Consider the following 19,208-nt stretch of genomic DNA (forward strand, 5'->3'; position numbering starts at 1 on the left):
CCTTTATTACATGCCTACTCTTTGCAAGGCAGCAGCCACTTTACAAAGGGATACCCTGTGTCGTATGACTCTCAAGCACAAGTCTCTCCCAGTGCATTCAAATACGATTTGCTTTATAAAATTCAGTTATTCCGTCATATACACTCTCAAGGAATAAATAGATTTCATAGAGTGAGGAGTTTTATCCTGAAAAGAATTAAAAGGGTGAAGCTAACCAGCAATGTTTACCAGAGGGATGGGTGGAGGCTCTACAGAGGGAATGACTGGGAGAAGGAAATCTGAAGCCAACTGCTTTTTTTTTTTTTTTTTTTTTGCGGTACGCGAGCCTCTCACTGTTGTGGTCTCTCCCGTTGCGGAGCACAGGCTCCGGACGCACAGGCTCAGCGGCCATGGCTCACGGGCCCAGCCGCTCCGTGGCATGTGGGATCTTCCCGGACCGGGGCACGAACCCGTGTCCCCTGCATCGGCAGGCGGACTCTCAACCACTGCGCCACCAGGGAAGCCCCTAACTGTTTATTTTGAATCCTGATTCCAACCCTGTCCAGTGTGTGACCTTGAACGAGTTACCTAACCTCTCTACACTTCTGTTTACTTGTCTGCAAAACATGAACTCTAACATTCCTCCTGAGTTCCTGGCCCAGAGTAGACTCCACATGGGTGTGAACTCTCCTTATGTACAGAAATTACTTCATTGCTTTAGTTTTAAAATCACTCGTATTCCTCTTGGACTAATCCTGTTTCAGAAGTTAGAAGATCTTGTTGAATCACTGTGTCTAACCTGGGAAAGGCAGTCAGTGGCTCAAGGGAAGGCCAGGCTGCCTGTACAGTCCCTGGTTCCTCTTCCACCCCTCCCCCAACCACTCTAACCAGTCTATTCAGTATGTGCCTCTCTGTTTTTACAGAATAAAATTGGCATGTTGTGGAAAGTATACTTGATGATCCTGCTTGTTGGATTTTTCTGGTCTTAAGTGGGGACTTAAAACTTCCAGTAAAGACTACAATTAAGCCCTTGGTTTCCTTATATCTTTTTCATGACTCACTGACATCCTAGCCTGGTGTGATCGCAGCTCCAGGCTGGGTTACACACTCTCATTCTGTCTCCCCTCAATTCCAAATCCGAAAGAGAAACTGATTGAAGAGAAGCACTCCACTGGTGAACCGCCTTTATGGAGCCCTCACAGGGTGCAGAGTACACCTTGGGCTGTGGAGAGTGACAAAGGTAGTGGAGGATACAGGTTCATGAACCTTTGATCTAGAAATGGGCAGGGAAGATGCCAGAGGCATGTGAGTTTCCTGGCAGACTTCCCAAATTCCATCGCTCAATGTTTTCAAATGGGGAAAAGTTACTTTTATGTGGCTGATTGCTGAACCTGAAGCATAATGTTTGGCTTTTGGTAGATAAAGGTATTTAGGACCAGGAGACCCACTAATCATGTTAAAGGGTTTTCTTCCCACCTCACCTGCCCCTTTCCACTAGGCCACTTTAGAAAAGAAGAAGGCTATTTGGAGTCCACTTTCCTAAAACAACCCTTGGAAAACGTGTGCTTGTGTGGGGAGAGCCTCATCTTCCTGCTGGATGCTCTGTGATGAAAGGATGAGGCCTAAGGAGAAAATGAGTGATGGGTGCGCAGGCAGAGGAGGGCCTGGCTCCAGGAGTGAGTGAATTACTACAAGACAGAGCAGAAGGTGCCGGGCAGCTGAAGAGGCATAACTTGCCCGCATTAACTTGGCCCTGCTGATCTCTGCGTGAGGCTAGAAAACGAAGCACCGCCGTGTACGAGAACATTTTTCTCCAGAGGGGCCCTCAAGCCTGGTTTCAGCAAAGCTGCAGCTGTACTGGTGCCAACAGAGACCAGAGCTTGGTTTGCAGTTTCATAGACAGCACATTCCTGTAGCATTTCCAGAGATGCTTCTTTGGTGAAATACGTTCCCCAGAAAATACCCACAGTGAGTAAGGCAACCCTCACCATGAGTGTGGCGTAAAGAACTGCAAAGAACAAAGACTTAAGGATTCATTCATATAGGGTGAAAAATAAGTCCTCAAACTGCTTAAGTTTCCTGAGCTCCGAAATTCACAACTGTGCCTTGGAAAGTGATTTCTAAGTGGGAAAGATGCCATCTCTTCATCTGTGAAGTGGCCGTGAAAATGACACCATAGGCAGCATGTGGGTAATAAATGAGACAACGTGAGCAGAGCGCCAGGCACAGTCCCCCACACAGGAAGCACCCAATACACTTCAATTCGACTATTCTATTACTCTGGCCCAGCAAGTGTGGGCCTCTGTCCTATTCCCAAGCTCCCATGCTAAGTTGCTGTGTGATCTTAAGCAAATGGGTCTACCTCTCTGAGCCTCAGGTCTCTCATCTGTGTGTCACAGAGGTGTTCTCAGTGTGTTCTGGAACCCCGGTAGGTTCTGTCGATTCTGAGACTCCTGGGGGAAGGAGAAGGCACAGGGGCTGGGCCTATAACCTGAGCAGCCACCTGCCGTTTGCTTACTGGCACCCCACCTCTGTTGTCTCTCACTTGCACAAAGGTTTCTCGTTCCTTAAAAACATTTGTAAGGTCCAAAGCCCCTTCCAGATCTAAAATCTTTCAGCGTGGGAGCTCACGGCTCATCCTCCCTTCAGACAGATGTTGGGCGTAGACCAAGAGGGCACGCAGGGCCTGCTGCTCTTTCCTGGGCAGTCCCGAGCTTGTGTACGCTCGGTGATCCTTCCACTGCAGTCCTCCTCCCCCGCACCGTGCCCTGTCCAATTCACTCATTCTCCAGGATGCTTTCTTTGATCCCCAGGGTCACGGAAAACCCATCTCCCCCTTCTCAGAATGCCTCCAGCCTTTTGTTTATGCCTCTGTCATAGGCACTTTGGGAGTCATTTATTGACATGTTTTATATCCTCCACCCCATCATAAGTGCCAGAAGGCAGACTCAGCCCTACAGGACATCTGTGAGTATAAATAGTGGGTGCTTAATCAATGCTGATGGAAGAGACAGCTGGACGGGACCAAAGAGCAGATTTTAGAACCTAAAAAAATACTTTTTAGTTGACTGATAATTAATTTTCCCTAGGAATAAACAGGTTAATATAGATATTTCTAAGCCCTCCAGCATGCCTGATGTAGTAAATGCAACCCTGAGAAGGAAAATGCTTCCATATGGCTCTGATGATAACTTCAGGCTTCTGAGGGCACCAGCTGAATTCACACAGAGGGAGAGAGAGGCACCTCGAAGAAGAGTGCTTACAAGCTCCTTCTTTCAAGTCAGAAAGATTTGAATACAGCCCCCTACTGGGTCATTTTCTTAACCTCTAGGCCTCATTTTCTTATCTGCAAAAGAGTCATATAAAAATAGTTGCTGGAAAGAGTTACTTAAAGACTAATAAGATAAAGCATGTGATGCCCTGTGTCTGGCACACAGAGAGTGCTCAATAGATGCTAGTCATTATTTAGAAGCAATGATAAAACCAACATAAGTAATGGAAAAGAAGAGAGAGCAACCTGATGGCCAAAAGTTTCATGCAGTTTGGTGTTTACAGGAAAATGAAGGAGGGGCTGAGAGTTTCAAACCACCAAGGATCATTCAAGCAAATGACATCTGGAGGCACATCGGTGTCACGGGGGTGCTTAAAATTAATCCATGGTTTCCCTGAATTACTCTAGGCCTTACCAGGCCCCACAAAGCCCCGTGTGATCTGACCTTCCTCCCATCACTCCCCTCTCCACTCAGATGCTCCAGACTATGTGGCCTCCTTGCAGATGCAGGTGCCTCTATTGCACCAAGCACGCTCCCTCTGCAGGGGCTTTGCACCTGCTCTTCCTCTGCCCGGATACTGCTCCCCCAGCTCTCCATGTGGCTAGATCTTCCCCTCTTCCTTCACATCACTGCTCACAGGCCTCTTATTAGAGAGACCTTCCCTGGCCTCCCCCCAACCATCAGCATCACGGCTGCCCTCCTTTGATCGTCTTCACAACATTTCACGTAACTTTATTTGTTTACCTGGTTGTTGTCCGCCTCCCCTACTTGAGTGGAGCCTCCATGACACCAGAGGCTCTGGCTGCTCTATTCATTCTGCACCCTCACCCCTGGAACCATGGCCGGCATGAAGGCATGAAGTTGGAACTCAGCAAAGAGTGTGTATGGGTCAGGCCACCCAAGATGGCTGTTCTCTTGCTCTCTGTACACCCCCTGCTCGACCAGTGCCTGCTCCACCTACACCTACTCCCCTGAGTAACCTTCCTACATACTTGCCCCAGGCTCCAGCCAGTGACTATTCTTAACAAAGGGGAGGTGAGGGGCGTGCCTTTCCGCTGGTTTCCTTGGTAAATAATGAGCCAACCTGATGTAATCCTCCCTGTAACTGGCAATCTCCTCTTCCCCCTGGGAGTGAAGCCTGCTGCCATGTCCTGCCCACTGTACGCAGCAGCACGCTGTGCGTTGTTGCTCCAGGACCTTGCTTCAGATGTGTAAGCTCCCTCACCCATTAAACCACTGATGTCTTTGTTGCTCTCTCTGGGTTCTTTCTTTGGTCTTAAAACTGGGCAAGTGCAGCCCAACAGAGTGGTTGAATGGAAGAATGAATGACGGGCAGGGCCAGGTGACACCATGAGATACTGTCATTGATTCTGCCATTCATTTTGAAAGTGTTCTCCCGGGGAGCTGTGGAACTGTTTACAACACAAGCATTTGGGTCAGGAGTCTTACCCTATTAACACAGAAGCAGGAGGAACGATTTGCTGGGAAGTTGCATTGATGTCTGGGCTGAGGGTGGTGGTATTTACAACAAAGAAATTTACAGTTGGGTTCACAGCTCCTGCCTAGGAAAAAACAATCACAGAATTGGTATTGACAAAAGATATATACATAACATCAACACACAAGTTTAAAGCTGTACAAAAATGTCTGCATTATGGCCATAAAATTATAAACAATCAGACACTTTCAAACAATTTAATACACATAAAATGAACATAAGGGAGAGTCATGAAATGCAACCTTCTCATGTTCAGGCAGAAATACATATATGACTCCTGTTTAAGTAATGAATGCTCATAATTTATGCACTTTGAGCAAAAAAGGATAAACTTGTTAAAATCAATTCTTTTAATTTGTAAATATACCCTGACTCCCGAAGACAGGAAGACTGATGGCTGACCACTAGGAAGAACACCCTGGGTTCAGCCAAAGACACAATCCCCCAGGAAAATTAGTTTACCTGAGCCGAGAGCCAAAATGCTAATTAGGAAGCCATCACTTCCACTCCAAATTCAGGTTCAGTACTTTGGAGTTTTACAATCAATATTATGACAGAAATCTATAAAATCGTTTTATATATACACATAGATTTTCAATTGACAAATTAGTTAGAAATAATATGATATTTTTAGTGAGAACACTCTATGGTATTTCTTTGCCAGTTGCACTCTTCAAAAAATAACATTCCACTGAAAATACATCTCCATATTTAGTCTCTGATTTTTTTTCTTTTAACTTCCTCTGTCTCCCTAAAATGGCAGCTCTTCATAAGGCAAATTGAGGGAGTCGGTAAAAATAAAAATCCCTTCTCCCAAATTGCTTACAGCAAAAACACTTTCCTATTAGATTTTCCTATAGATGATACTGTGGCCATTGTTATTATGACACTAGTGAAGTGAAGAATCCTGGTTCCTTCCTAAACCTCCCTCTTCCTTGGTTTATACTGCTTAATAAGGCTCTTTAGTTTTCATAAACATGCATCCCGGAGGGGCAAACAGTCTTGAAAACCAAGACATGACACTATTATTCCAAATGTAGGATGGGTGAAATTTACATTACTGCCAAATCTATAATAGAACTACTAAAACTCATCATGTATCTGTTAGTTAGTAATACAACCTGATATATAACCCCACTCTTCAACTTTATCTAGGGCACAATCCAACTTCTACAAATGAGATGAGCTTGTGATTCAATCACAGCCTCTCTTTTCCTCCTTTCAAACATTTTCATTCCCCCTATTTCTTTCAAAAGCATTTTCCCCATCTTTTTCGGCTTGTCATTCTTCAAAGTTTTTGGAGAAATTACAAAACCTTAAATCACACTCTTTCCTGGGATAATAAAAATACTTTAAAATTGCCACATGCTGTTGACTTCAGCAAGAGTAATCACACAAGCTGTTGAAGAGAGACTGACAATATTTTCATTAGCAGGAAAGGATTAAATGAAACCATTCTCTTCCCATCAAATCACGGAACCACTATATGAACGGAGCACAGACCTTTGGATAAGGAATACGCATGGTCTTTGGGTACTGCAGTGACTCATCAGAGTAGAAGGAGTATTCAATCAGCGGGACTTCTGTGTCGTTAAATTGGGCATATGCTAAAAAAGTGCCGTTTGGAGACCACCACAGAGCGGAGTAAGTACTGAAGACTTCCTCTGAAAAAAGACAGAAATTTTTCTGTTACAAGAAGTAGCTGATAAATTGGCTTTGGCATTCAAAATATTGTTCTCATTAGCTTTAGTAATTACAGTAGAGTTCAACTAATGAACCACTTTGCATTTGCTGGGCTTCCAAAATCAGAGTAATACAAACGAATAAAAATAAAATCTTCAAGGATAGAGCTGGATTGTAAAAATAAGTAACCCGTTGGACCATTTTTGAATATTTTAGCACACAATATTTAATATAAACTCTACATTTTTTTCTTTATCTTATAATCCTCTAAATTTATGCCGCAAAACATACTAAAAGTAAATTTCACACAAGGGGCTGATTCTCCTTTCTAATTTTCAAACAGTCAACATGCCAGCATACGCTCCCCAAGTGGGCTCAGTTTGTACTGAGCCCGCAGGGTACTGGTGGGTGGTGTGTGGCTCCAGGCTATCAAACCAATATGGTGCCCAGAGTTTACTACTCTTGGCACAAAAGGCGTGAGAATGATGGATTTCGAATGGAAGGGAGCTCCATGAGACCCCTACCAAGAAACATCTCCTTTGCCTAGTCTAGAAACTGAAGACTCCCTTGGATTAACATCCTCCTCTGGTCTCTCAGCTGATGGGTGAGGGAAGACGGTAAGATGGAAGCAAAATGAGAGGAAAGATTTTTCTTTCTTGAACAATGTTGCACTTTGTTCTCAATTTCTGGTAAAGGCAGCTCCTTCCTATGTTTATTATGGAGTCTCTTCATGGGACTTCCAATCTCTGCCTCTTAAAATGCCCAAACCTCTTTTACCAACTGGGAATAGAGGATTCAAGTAGACTTGATGGAACCTCCTAATCCTTTACACGGAGTTAATCCACACATTTCATGTTGTGCTGCAAGAGGAAAGGTAAAAGCAAAAGCATAAAAACTTGAATATTAGAGTTAGGAAATCATTTATCCCAATCACTTTTCTGATTCTCACGGCTTCTTGACCAGTTTCTTCCCAATGCTTGCTTTCATTTATGACGATGGTAATGGTAGTAGGAGTAACAGTAATAAAAATGACAACAATAATAAAATATAATAATTATAATGATCAGAAGCTGCCATTTAATGCCTGCTGACCATACACTAATAAGTAACTGACATCTATTATCTCGGTTAATCCTCACAATAACTCCTATGCAGATGAGCAAAGGGGCAGGCAGGCTTAAAGAGAGTAAGTAATTTACTCAGGAGCACATGACCAGCAGTTGCTAAAATCAAGAATGAATCCAGATTTGTCTGGTTGGAGTCCATCTTCTACTGTTCCTTCCTGCCTATTTCAGCACTTCTAGTGACAGAAAACCTTCTACTTGATCAGGCAGGCTGCTCCCCCTTTGATTGCTTTATATGTATATCACTGGGTTACATTTATGCAGCAATTTAGAATTTACAAAACACTTATCTAATTGAACCCTGCGTGAGTCTATTCATAGGCTATTTTACAGAGAGGACAACTAATGTTTAGAGAGACAGAGTGAATTGACAGAGACAATTCACTTGTGATTCTAAGCCAAGGGAGTTTCTCACTAAGAACTTCTTCATATTCTGAGTTAATGTCTCATTCCTTATAGCTTCTACCCATTGGTTCTAATCTAAGATCAAGATGCAATTACATAAAATGAATACAATGACAGCAAGGTAATGCTTTGTAAAATCACTTTTAACTACAGGTTGCAGGTAGGAGTCTATGTTTTGGATTAGTAGTTATTTAGAATACTGAACACTTTATCTATCTATTTATTTATTTTTCTTTTCCATTATGGTTTATCACAGGATATTGAATATAATTCCCTGTGCTATACAGTAAGACCTTGTTGTTTATCCATTCTATTTGTAATAGTTTGTATCTGCTAACCCCAAAGTCCCAATCCATCCCTTCCACAGCCCCCAACCTCGGTGACCACAAGTCTGTTCTCTATGTCTGTAAGTCTGTTTATGTTTCGTAGCTAAGTTCATTTGTGTCATATTTTAGATTTCACATATAAGTGATAGCATATGGTATTTGTCTTTCTCTTTCTGCCTTACTAGAATACTGAACACATTTTTCCATATCAATGATGTGTCAAAACCATTATTGTAAAACTACACTGGTCAAACTCAAAGTCCTAAGAATGAAGGGATCATGGGTAAGGAGAAGGAAGAACAAAGAAAGAAGGAAAAGATATCCAGCCCTTCCTGAAGTTGGCTATGAACACGACGGGTGTCTATGGCACTCCCACCACCGTCCTGGGATAACTCCCATCCTACCAATCACTCTGAATTTCCTTAGGTACCCCTGGGACCTAGTTTCCTCCCTCTAATAGGATACTTAATTCACTCCATGACAGTTTTTCTTGGCTTCTTTGTCTCTCTCTGGGCTGAATTCCCTGAGAGCAACAGTTAGGTAGCATTTGTCTCTATGTCCCCAGCACCTGGCACGGCACCTTGTAGGTGGTTGACACTCAATGTGAATTGCACTGAATTAATCACAACCCCCTCACCCCTGCCACTGTCAACACTACTGCCTCAGGGGGGTAAGGAGTGCTCCATCTCCCTAAATTATTTCCTTCTCTATCCCCTCTCATCTCACCAAAATTCTCATTTTCAGCTCTGGGTTAGGTAAACTACATTCATACTCAAAAGTGACTGTAACGTAATTAACTTCATCCTAGGAGATAAAGTATTATCCTTTTTTCTTTTGAAAAAGAAAACACTTATTAACTAAAGTAAAATAAGAATCAATTAGAAAATCATAAAATAAAGTGAAAACAGAGAAATTGAGAGAGAAAGCTATCTGGGGACCCAGGGTGGGGTGGCAGCCCAAGTCCCAGAATATAGGCTCCTCTGTGAGTGTCCCTCCCCAGTGTGGCACGTGGCCCTGTTTAGACCTTGCACCTTTGTTTGTCCATTTACTTATGAACCTACAGATTCTCAAAATGTACTCTCTTTTGATCCCAACAGGTCTTCATGGCTACAATGGAGAGGGTGGCTCCAATAGGAAGGTGATCCGATATATGGAGAAGCAGGTATGCCCTTTTCTAAGTATGGAGCATTCGTAAATGTACAAAACCAATTGTAGGAATTTCCCTGTAGGGACTAAAGTCCCATTTTTAGAGACAGGCCCACATTGGAACTGTGAAGCCATTCTTCTGCTTGTGAATGGCTTAGTCATGAACAGGCAAAATGAGATTCCTCCAGCTATTATCTACCTTAGAAAGAACCTTAGTGTCAGAGTGTTTTTATCTTAGAGCTGCCCAGCTGTTCCAAGGAAGGGTCAGTCACAGCTTTGGGAAGAGGCTTTATCCGGCTCACGTTGGGGATCCTGGAGGTTGTGCTGTGCTGTCCAACAAGTGTTAAAGATGTTTTTCAATATCTAAGTGACAAGTGATAGTAAATTTCATTGTAAGTTTTAATCAAACACTTGTTTCTGGGCCATGGGAATTTATCTTTCTTTTAAAGTGTTTCCTGTTGTGGTTCTTATAATGTTATCCACTTAACTGAACTCGATTTGAAGTAGTAAGAACCGAAATTAAGTCATGAAGAAAAACTTTTTTTTTTTAAGTATGAAGAAGAAATAACAGGCTAAAATAAGGATGAGTCTTTAATAAGCATGAGGCAATCTTATGAAGGGTTTGGAATAGCCTCAAAATGCTTTTTACCTTGGCAACTATAGACATGAATAATGTTTTCCTAATATTTTCTAAAACTCTTTATCCTTAAAGAGAGAATCATTCTTTTTAACTTTTTCAGTTCTGTTTTTTGAACCCAGTTTTTCCTAAGTCTTCTTAATTATTTTTTTCTTCTTTAGAAACAGGAAATACTAATTTGTTCAAGTTCCAATGAACACAAATCCTCTATAAAAAAAGGCATTTTCTTACCCTTGACTCCCCAATCTCCAGACAATATTTTGTCATCTTTTGGAATGTTCTGGGAGTATTTCATTTTCTTTAGTAACTTCTGGGTTAGGTAGGCCCGGTTCGAGAAACATCTGATATCAATCTGGAGGCTTTTATGCCCCAGTAAAGCAGAAAAGCTACCTATACAGAAAGGCCCTTTTGTAGCCGTAGAGCAAAAACAATAGGAGCATTGAAGAGACAGTGAGGATGTATCAGCAGTAGCCACTGTGAAGAGATTCTTGGTCTATGAGATACCTAGTGTTATGAGTGCTAAAGGAGATTTGATGACATTTTTCAAATGCAACTTATTTTGACTGCCATTGAATTTCCCCCCATTTTAACTGTTTTTGAAAACGTACAGATTTTCTGATTTGAAAAATCTGTAATGTCTCTACCTTCATAAACCCAGTCAGTTATTCCATTATAGATTACATCTTCTTTCCCAGTCCATGTGATCCTCTGACTTGGCAAATTTGGCTCATTTTTGACATAAATATCATTTTTCCAAACGTACGCCTAGAAAGATTGGGAAAAAAAGATTGATACATAATATATTTTATCCTGGATTTGAAAAAACTTATCAATTATTTTATCCTCAAAAAATATTGGTATGCAAGTGTAATGATTACCTAAGCTTATTCCATTGAACAGGAGGAAGAGTCATTTATTCCCTCCCCTCACATTCTTAAATTATAAGTATAGATACAGAAGCCCAAGAAGCAGCTCACAACCATGCTATTTGGATACTAAAGTGTATGCGAAGCCTAGGAAGACTGACCACTTCTATAGCATGATGTGTGCTATGCATTTCTCTCCAGGGAAGGTGAGTAGATGTAGGGCAGCTGCATGCCCAGAGGGTGAAGTCAACTACAGATAAACAGTATGTCTTCCTGTTTAGATTCTTCTGGACTTCTGACATTCTCTTAAGACTATAGCACATGAAGGTATATCTATAGTGACATAGAGAAAGTCACAGAGCTATCAGAAAGCAGGAATGCCTCAAAAAAACAAAACAAAACCCAAAGTGCAACAGAACTAGAATTTAAGAGTTTAATGAACATTTTCCCAGTAAATAAACAATTCCCTAACAGTAGTTCAGAAACTTTCAGGAAGTGTATTTACTCTGTTAGACTAATAAAATATTATTTTAGGCAATAAAACTCTATTTGATAATAATGTACTGGCTTCCTAAGTATCTGCTCTGTATCATGGTTAGCAGCTTCTGCATATGAGAGATTTGAGCCATTATTTTTCTGACAAGGGGAGAGACTCACTAACCAATTTATGACCCACTGGTGACCATGTGATGCACTGTGTATTGTTTGGGATTCTCTCTTCTGTAATTAGCTGCCTGGAAAAAGATAAAGAGAAACATTTCCAAGTGAATAAATCACAGTGGAATTTCTTTTCTTTTTAAATTATTATTATACTAGAAAAGCATAACAGATTTTGGGAGGAAGTCACTGACCTTTTATTTAAGTCATAAATGTCATACGAAGCTGTGTAGGAATGCCTCCATTGCTGCAAAAGAAAACAAACATTTCAGGCTTCTGTGATTCTTGGTAGTTTGACCACTTGCTATAGGAGCCCAGCTGAGAGATAAAGCCGTATAACATTGTATAATTCTCAAATTTTATATCTTATAATTCCCTATCTAGATTCTTAAAATTTTGGAATTAGAAAATATCTCAGAAATCATCTAGTACAAACTCCTCTGGACTTCACCTATAACTTTCCTCTGGCCTCACCTCTGCAAACGAGACTTCCCAGGACCACAGTGGGCTGAGGTGCCACTTCCTGTGGCACACATTATTCCCAGTACTTACCACAGTAATGTTAAGTTCACCTGTTTAAGAAAATGCAAATTTTCCCTTTTTAACCATCTTATTGGCAAAATATCTTAAAGATCTCTAATTCTATTGCTGGTAGTGATGGGGAGAGATGTTTTACTTTCCTACATTGATCATGAAAATATAAAGTGCTACAGATTTTTTGAAAGCCACCTGGCAATGTTTTAAAATTGAAATACATATACCATCAATATTTTAAATAACCATCTCAAGAATCTAAAAAATGAAAAGCAAACCAAATCCAAGGAAATTAAAAGAAAAGAAGTAATAAAGGTAAAAGCAGTAATCAAATAGAAAAAATACAATAAAGAAACATCCAACAAAGCTAAAAGCTGGTTCTCTGAAAAGACTAATAAAATTACTAACATAGAGTAAGAAAAAGGGTATGAATGAATAATATCAGAAATGAAAAATGGGATACCACAATGGGCTCTACAGACATCAAAAGATTATAAGACCTTATTTTAAATGTTTTTTACCTATAAATTTTAAAAGTTAGAAAAAAGGACAAATTCCTTGAAAAGCAGGTTATCAAAAGTGAGACGAAGGAGTGAATCTGAATAGTTTTACATCTAATAAACAACGGAACCCCTAAATAACCTCTGTACAAAGAAAACTCCCAGCTCAAATAATTTTACCAGCAAACTCCTTGTCATTTATCCAAATGAGCTGGAAATTTATACCCACACAAAAAACCTACACACAAATGTTTACAGCAGCTTTATTCATGTTTGCCAAAACTTGGACATAACCAAGATGTCCTTCAACAGGTGAATGTATAAACAAACCATGGTCCAGGCAGACTATGGAATATTATTCAGTGATAAAAAGAAATGACCTACCAAGCCATGAAAAGAAATAGAGGAAACTTAAATGCATATTGCTAAGTGAGAGAAGCCAATCTGAAAAGGCTACATACTGTATGATTCCAACCACATGACATTCCGGAAAAGACAAAATTACAGACACAGTAAAGATCAGTGGTTGCTAGGGGTTCGGGTGAAAGGAGGGACGAACATGTGGAGCACAGGGGATTTTTAGGAAAAGTGAAAATATTCTGTATGATACTATAATGACAGATAAAAGTCATTATACACTCTACATTTGTCAAAACCCATAAAATGTCCAACACAGAGAGTGAACCCTAATGTAAACTATGAACTTTAGTTAATAATAATGTGTCAATATTGGCTCATCAACTGTAACAAATGTAATACACTAATGCAAAGTGTCAATAATAGGGAAAATAACAGGGTTGGAGGTGAGGTGGGGGTGGTGGTGAGGAAGTATATGGAAACCCCCTGTACTTTCCACTCATTTTCTGTAACCTAAAGCTGCTCTAAAAAATAAAGTCTATTAATTCAAAAATAAATGAGCTAGAGCCGTAGCAGATGACTTGGAAGAAGTTCCACATGGTACCACTGAGTGAGAAATGCAATTTACAGAAAAGTATGGAAAATAGGATTCTATTTTTATAAAATAAACAATAACTAAAAAGAATTTCTATCTTCCTAGAATTATATGAATAGAGAAACAAATATAAAATATGGAGGGGTATACAATAGATTCTCAACATGGGATACCTGGGGAAAAGGCAGAGGGGTGAGGAGTAGGGAGTCAAGGAAAAACGGTAAAAGAATAAGACTGAAGATTTTTAAAATATATGATCACAGATTTGCATTTATGAAATATTATGTTTATATGTGGATACATATATAAATTAAAGATTTTTCTTTCAAAATTACTTGTCTGTATATCTGTCTTCCTTACCATATTTCTAGAGGTAAGAAATTGTGTCTTAATCATCTTTAAATACCCGGAGTCTGGTCTAGCACAAGCCACATAGTATGTATTCAAGAAACAGACCAAACTAAAATAATCCAAGTTTACCTATGAGGCTGAAATAGATGAAATAGGTAGCCCAAGACCCCCAGCTGTATTAGCAGAGCTGAGACACGTCAGGTCCCTAATCTTGAAAAATATTTCCCACTTATCATTTATCACCCTCCTGTCCTCTCATGTCAACAAATATTTATTGTCTCCTCTTTTTTGCAAGTCACACATTCTTTTTTGAATCCTGGATTATTCTGACACACTCCATGCTTGTTTCTGGAAAACCCCTGAGTATAATACTCGCTAGAGCCAAAAGTTGTGGTACAGGCTAAAAATATTAAGAGATTTAAGAAGTTTTGTGATCATTTCAGGGTGACAGATCATGGGTTGTAAAGGGAAATCCAAGATGTTTGTATATTCACTTCATCTTCTGAAACAGACTCATCAGTCTATTTAGGCTACAAACACTGGCACCTATCCTCTTGATTAGGCGTTACTGGATAAGACAGGCTCCCTCTTTTTGAGGAGCTCATAGTTGAATGGGGGATATGGAGACATAAACTACAAGAAAAGAATCACAGAGCATGCAATGGAGATGGGTGGGGAAAGGCGGGAATCATAAATTAAGAATTAGGGAGGGAGAGAGGCTTATGGAAAAGGTGATTCTTGGACTGAGTCTCAGTGGCAGAGGACTGCCACACAGAGAAGGGCAAAAAAGCGTCATAGCAGAAAGAGGTTCAAACACGAAGATAGGAAAGACCATGTTTAAGAGCACAAACTTTGGAGTCTTCTAACCTGGATTCAAGTCTTGCTATAGACTGAATATTTGTATTCCCCCCTTACCCTCAATTCATATGTTGAAATCCTAACCCCCAATGTGATGGTATTCTGGAGATGGGATCCCTGGGGGGGGGGTGACTAAGTCACGAGGGGGAAAGCTCTCATGAATGGGATTAGTTTCCTTATAAAAGAGACTCCAGAGAAATCCCTTGACCCTTCTACCATGTGAGGACACACGGAGAAGATGGCCAACTATGATCCAGGAAGTGAGACCTCGACAGACACTGAATCTGCTGGCACGTTGATCTTGGACTTCTCAGCCTCCAGAACTCTGAGAAGTAAATTTCTGTTGTTAAGCCACCCAGTCTGTGATGTTTATAGCAACCCAAATGGACGAAGGCAAGTCTCCAATATGTAATATCAGGCAAGTTTCTTTCTAGACTTAAATTTTCTCTTTAGGAAGATGAGGATAGTGACAGAAACAATCTCAGGAGCATGAGAATGAATGTGAAGTACTTAGCAGGACTCCTGGACGTTGTCAACAAGTCACAGACGATGCAAATATTATCATCTGTACAGCATTAAGCGATGAGGCGAGATGCTATGAGAACATCCATACTAGGCTGTATGGTACTTACTTATTTATGTTTTCTTTTTTTTAATTAATTAATTAATTTTTAAAAAATTATTTATGTTTTTGTTCACTGACTCACTTACCTTTTTTTGTAGCTACACCTTAAAATTAAGAATTGACCTTTCTGAATGCACTAGCTCAGTCATGGAGAAACCATGCAGTAGGATCTAAAGAGCACTGGAAGTAGACCTCCAGGGAAATGGAATAAAAGTAGACTTTTCTTTGTTCTTGTTGTGTTTCTTGAGAGTTGATTAGTCAACACATTTACGCTGTATAGAAAATTCTACTGGATGCTCCGGGAAGTAAAATAGAATATAGAGTTCTCTATTTCAGTAATCTTTTGATTTAATACTCGGCAATAAAATGTATGAAGAGAGTAAGCTAATGTGATAGAGAGTGAATGATGGGGGAACAGAGTAGCATCAACAAAGCCTGGACCTGAACTACTAAAAAGGGAGAGCATATGATGAGCAGGGGAAGAAGATGCCAGGATGAAACAATAGCAAATGCTTTGGCTCTTAGATGGGAATGAAAGTGATGCTTGAGAAAAATGAAGAGCTTTGCACTTAAAGGGTCTTAACTTTGGATCACTGAATCACTTGGGAGTCCTTAAAACTACCCACGCCTGGGCCCCATCCATAGCTATGCTGAGTTAGTTGGTGTGCAGTAGGCATCTGTACTTTATTTTATTTTTATTTATTTATTATTATTTTTTTTTGTGTGTGGTACGCGGGCTTCTCACTGTTGTGGCCTCTCCTATTGCAGAGCACAGGCTCTGCACGTGCAGGCCCAGCGGCCATGGCTCACGGGCCCAGCCGCTCCGCGGCATGTGGGATCTTCCTGGACCGGGACACGAACCTGTGTCCCCTGCATCGGAAGGCAGACTCTCAACTGCTGCGCCACCAGGGAAGCCCTAGGCATCTGTATTTAAAAAAAAAAAAACTTCCCCAGGTGATTGATCCTAAGGAGCAGGCAGGGGTGGGAAGCACTGGCCAAGCATGGTGAGTGCAGAGAGGGAGGTGTGAGGTGGGTTCAGAAGGGCAGAGCGGCAGGCTGAAGGGGACAGAATGAAAACAGCAAAAGCAGTTAAATGCACATGAAAACTCCACTGATACAACAAGTACAAATTACCAATGATGGTTGTCCAGCTAAGGTCTACCAGTGAAATACATCTGTTAGTACACAACATATGGCACATGTTGAACTTGGCTAAATAGTAAATTGAGCTGGTATTTACCTTGCTGTTTCTACCTTAACCTCATAGTCTTTATATGTTCGTCTTTAACATGGGAAATCGTTAATCTGTGGTTCTCAACCCTGGCTGCTCATTAAAATACTCTACGTGTTAAACAAAACAAAACAAAACAAAAAACTGATGACAGCTTCACCCCAGAGACTTCAATTTATTGATCTGGGGACTGGACCTGGACACTAGGAATTTTTAAAAGCTCCGTAAGTGATTTTAATCTGTAGACAGCAATAAGAACCACTGAATTAAACAAACACTAATTCATTAATTGGGAACAGATGTGTTAAAGTTGGCTTAGGCTTCTGATTCCTTCCTGGTGGATTGGTTTAGCAGAACATAGTCAGCAAGGCTTCATGTCCAGGAAATGGAGCCCAGCACAATGAATCAGGGCAAATATTATGAGCGGGAGTCACCACCCCAAAATGGGAAACGGAGTACGGGATGGTCGGCATGGCCTGAATACAGCAGCACTGGTGTGTGGGATAAGGTCACTCAGTATTTACTATTTATTCTAGAGGAAAAAGGCAGAGGTAGGGATTCCCAGCTTTGTATTTTGTTTTCAAGCAGAATCTCTCTACAGGTTTTTAATGTTTCCTGTATGTCTCAAAACTTCCTTATACTCAACAACCATTGTCAAATCCAAGAATAATCAAAAAGCTGCAGTTAAAGTCACTGGTGATTGGCAGCCACCCTAAACATGAGAAGGATGTGTGATTAGGCTGTAACCTTTCCTCAATGTGTGAGAATTTGATGTTGGGCTGGGCAACTGGAGGAAGCTGAGTGCTCCCTGCAGGGCACTGATGACCGGTGCTGAGGCTGCCCCTTTGGAACGGTTTGTATATGGTGGGACCTGGGGGCTGGGAGGTGGTCTGAGTCACCGTGCAGAGTCTCTTCTAGAGGATGAGAAGTTTAACTGTTTTTAAAGCAAATACTTGAGAGTTTTAATATATGTCGAACTGAGACAAAGGAAATAAAGTGTTCTATTACTGGATGTACAAGTCAGACATGTACACATACTTTTAAATTATAAGTTCTATTTTATTAACTTATGTTTTTAGTATCTATGTATAATATTACTTTAGCTTTTTAGTATTTGAAAACCCTGAAAATGAATTTCTTTTAAAACATTCGTTAAACTTATCTTTTATGAATGAGAATGACCATTTCTCCTTTTGATACCGAATTAATGAGTTTTTAGCGCCTACTGTTTTACTTAGGTATCAATCCTAAATAGTCACAGACTTGAAATCAGTTATAAAATAACGTACTCATAGTATTCTTTAAATGTCACAGTAAAAAAGCATTTCTTTTACCTTCACACTGTTGTATTCCAAGAGAATATATTGTCTATCGGGAGATACTGAATAATCATTCATAGAATATCCAAATTCATTCTGTCAATCAAGTAGAAAAAAGAACAATTGAATGATTCCATTTAACTGCCGTTATTGAGCACTTACTGTGTAGAGGGTACGGTTCTAGACTTGTGGCTGGTAGCTTAAGAGGTTCCGGTCCAGAAGAGGGGGCACACTCCCTCACACAAATGACCATGAGGCAAGGTGGGTGGTGATCAGAGTTAGAGAATCAGGGAGGGAAGGATTTATTTTAATGAAGGAAAGATGGCTATGCAGGTGGGGATCAGGAACAGAGAGAGAACTTCCTCAGGAGGGGAAACAGCAGGAGTAAAAACCCAGATGCAGAAAGGGCATGCATATTTAGAGACTGCCTAAAGGTTAGTTGTAACCTGAATACAGTATAGGGTGTGGTCAGACAAAGAGAAGACATAAAATTAGAAAAATAGCCAAGGCCTAGATATAAGAAGTGGACCTATGAACTACTTTTTGCACATGGATGTGATAGAATCTTATCTGGCTTTTACAAAGATGCTCTGGTGACCCAGTGGCTGAGATGAGACGAGAGGGAGGGGTTACATTAGCCCTGGACTTGGGCAATGCCGAGGTCCGATTTACAGAATGGAGAGAGGGACACTCGTTAGAATACTGTCACAAGATTAATCAAGGCTTCGAACCAGGACTATACCGTGGAAATGGAAATCTGAGAGACACTTGACATTGCAAGGGAGGACTGATAGGGTTTGTTGAGTAGCTAAGTAAGGGGAATGACAGAGGCATCAAGGATTCTGAGGTTTCTAGCTTAAGTGACTTTGAAGAGGGTGTTATTTACCAAGATTGGGAACTCAGGTAGAGGACTAGTATGCCTTCCGTTTGCTAGGAGAGGGAAGGGGAAATAACTAGTTTAGCTTGGGACACTGAGTTTGAAATGACTGCAGGCCATCCATGTGCCAGAACCGGCAAGCTGTTGCAAACAGAGGTCTAGATCTTGGGAGGAGGTTAGTGTTATAGGCATGTATTTGAGAAACACCTGTGCTGTGGAAGTGCATGGAATTCACTGAAGGGGAGCATGCAAAGTGAGGAGGGAGGGGAGCAGTGAAGACACGGCCCTGCGGAGCACTTACACGTAAGAGTATGAGCAGAGGAGGAGGAATCGTCAAAGGAGACTAAAAAGTAGCCAAGGCAGGGAGC

General features: G+C 40.8%; 1 protein-coding gene across 2 annotated transcripts in view; it reads right to left on the reverse strand.

Moving 5' to 3' along the window:
• Window positions 1–19,208, reverse strand: part of DPP4 (dipeptidyl peptidase 4) — a 78,678-nt gene that overhangs the window by 35,966 nt on the left and 23,504 nt on the right. For both annotated transcript variants that reach the window (XM_082631548.1, XM_082631547.1), the window contains exons 5-10: window positions 17,979–18,059; window positions 11,788–11,840; window positions 11,598–11,670; window positions 10,715–10,835; window positions 6,253–6,413; window positions 4,701–4,813 (exon numbers count right to left, since the gene is read on the reverse strand). In XM_082631548.1, coding sequence (XP_082487674.1) covers window positions 4,701–4,813; window positions 6,253–6,413; window positions 10,715–10,835; window positions 11,598–11,670; window positions 11,788–11,840; window positions 17,979–18,059 — 602 coding nt within the window. The remainder of the gene's footprint in view (window positions 1–4,700; window positions 4,814–6,252; window positions 6,414–10,714; window positions 10,836–11,597; window positions 11,671–11,787; window positions 11,841–17,978; window positions 18,060–19,208) is intronic.

This window comes from Mesoplodon mirus (assembly GCF_964341445.2).
Source record: "Mesoplodon mirus genome assembly, chromosome: 8".
Lineage (NCBI taxonomy): Eukaryota > Metazoa > Chordata > Mammalia > Artiodactyla > Ziphiidae > Mesoplodon > Mesoplodon mirus.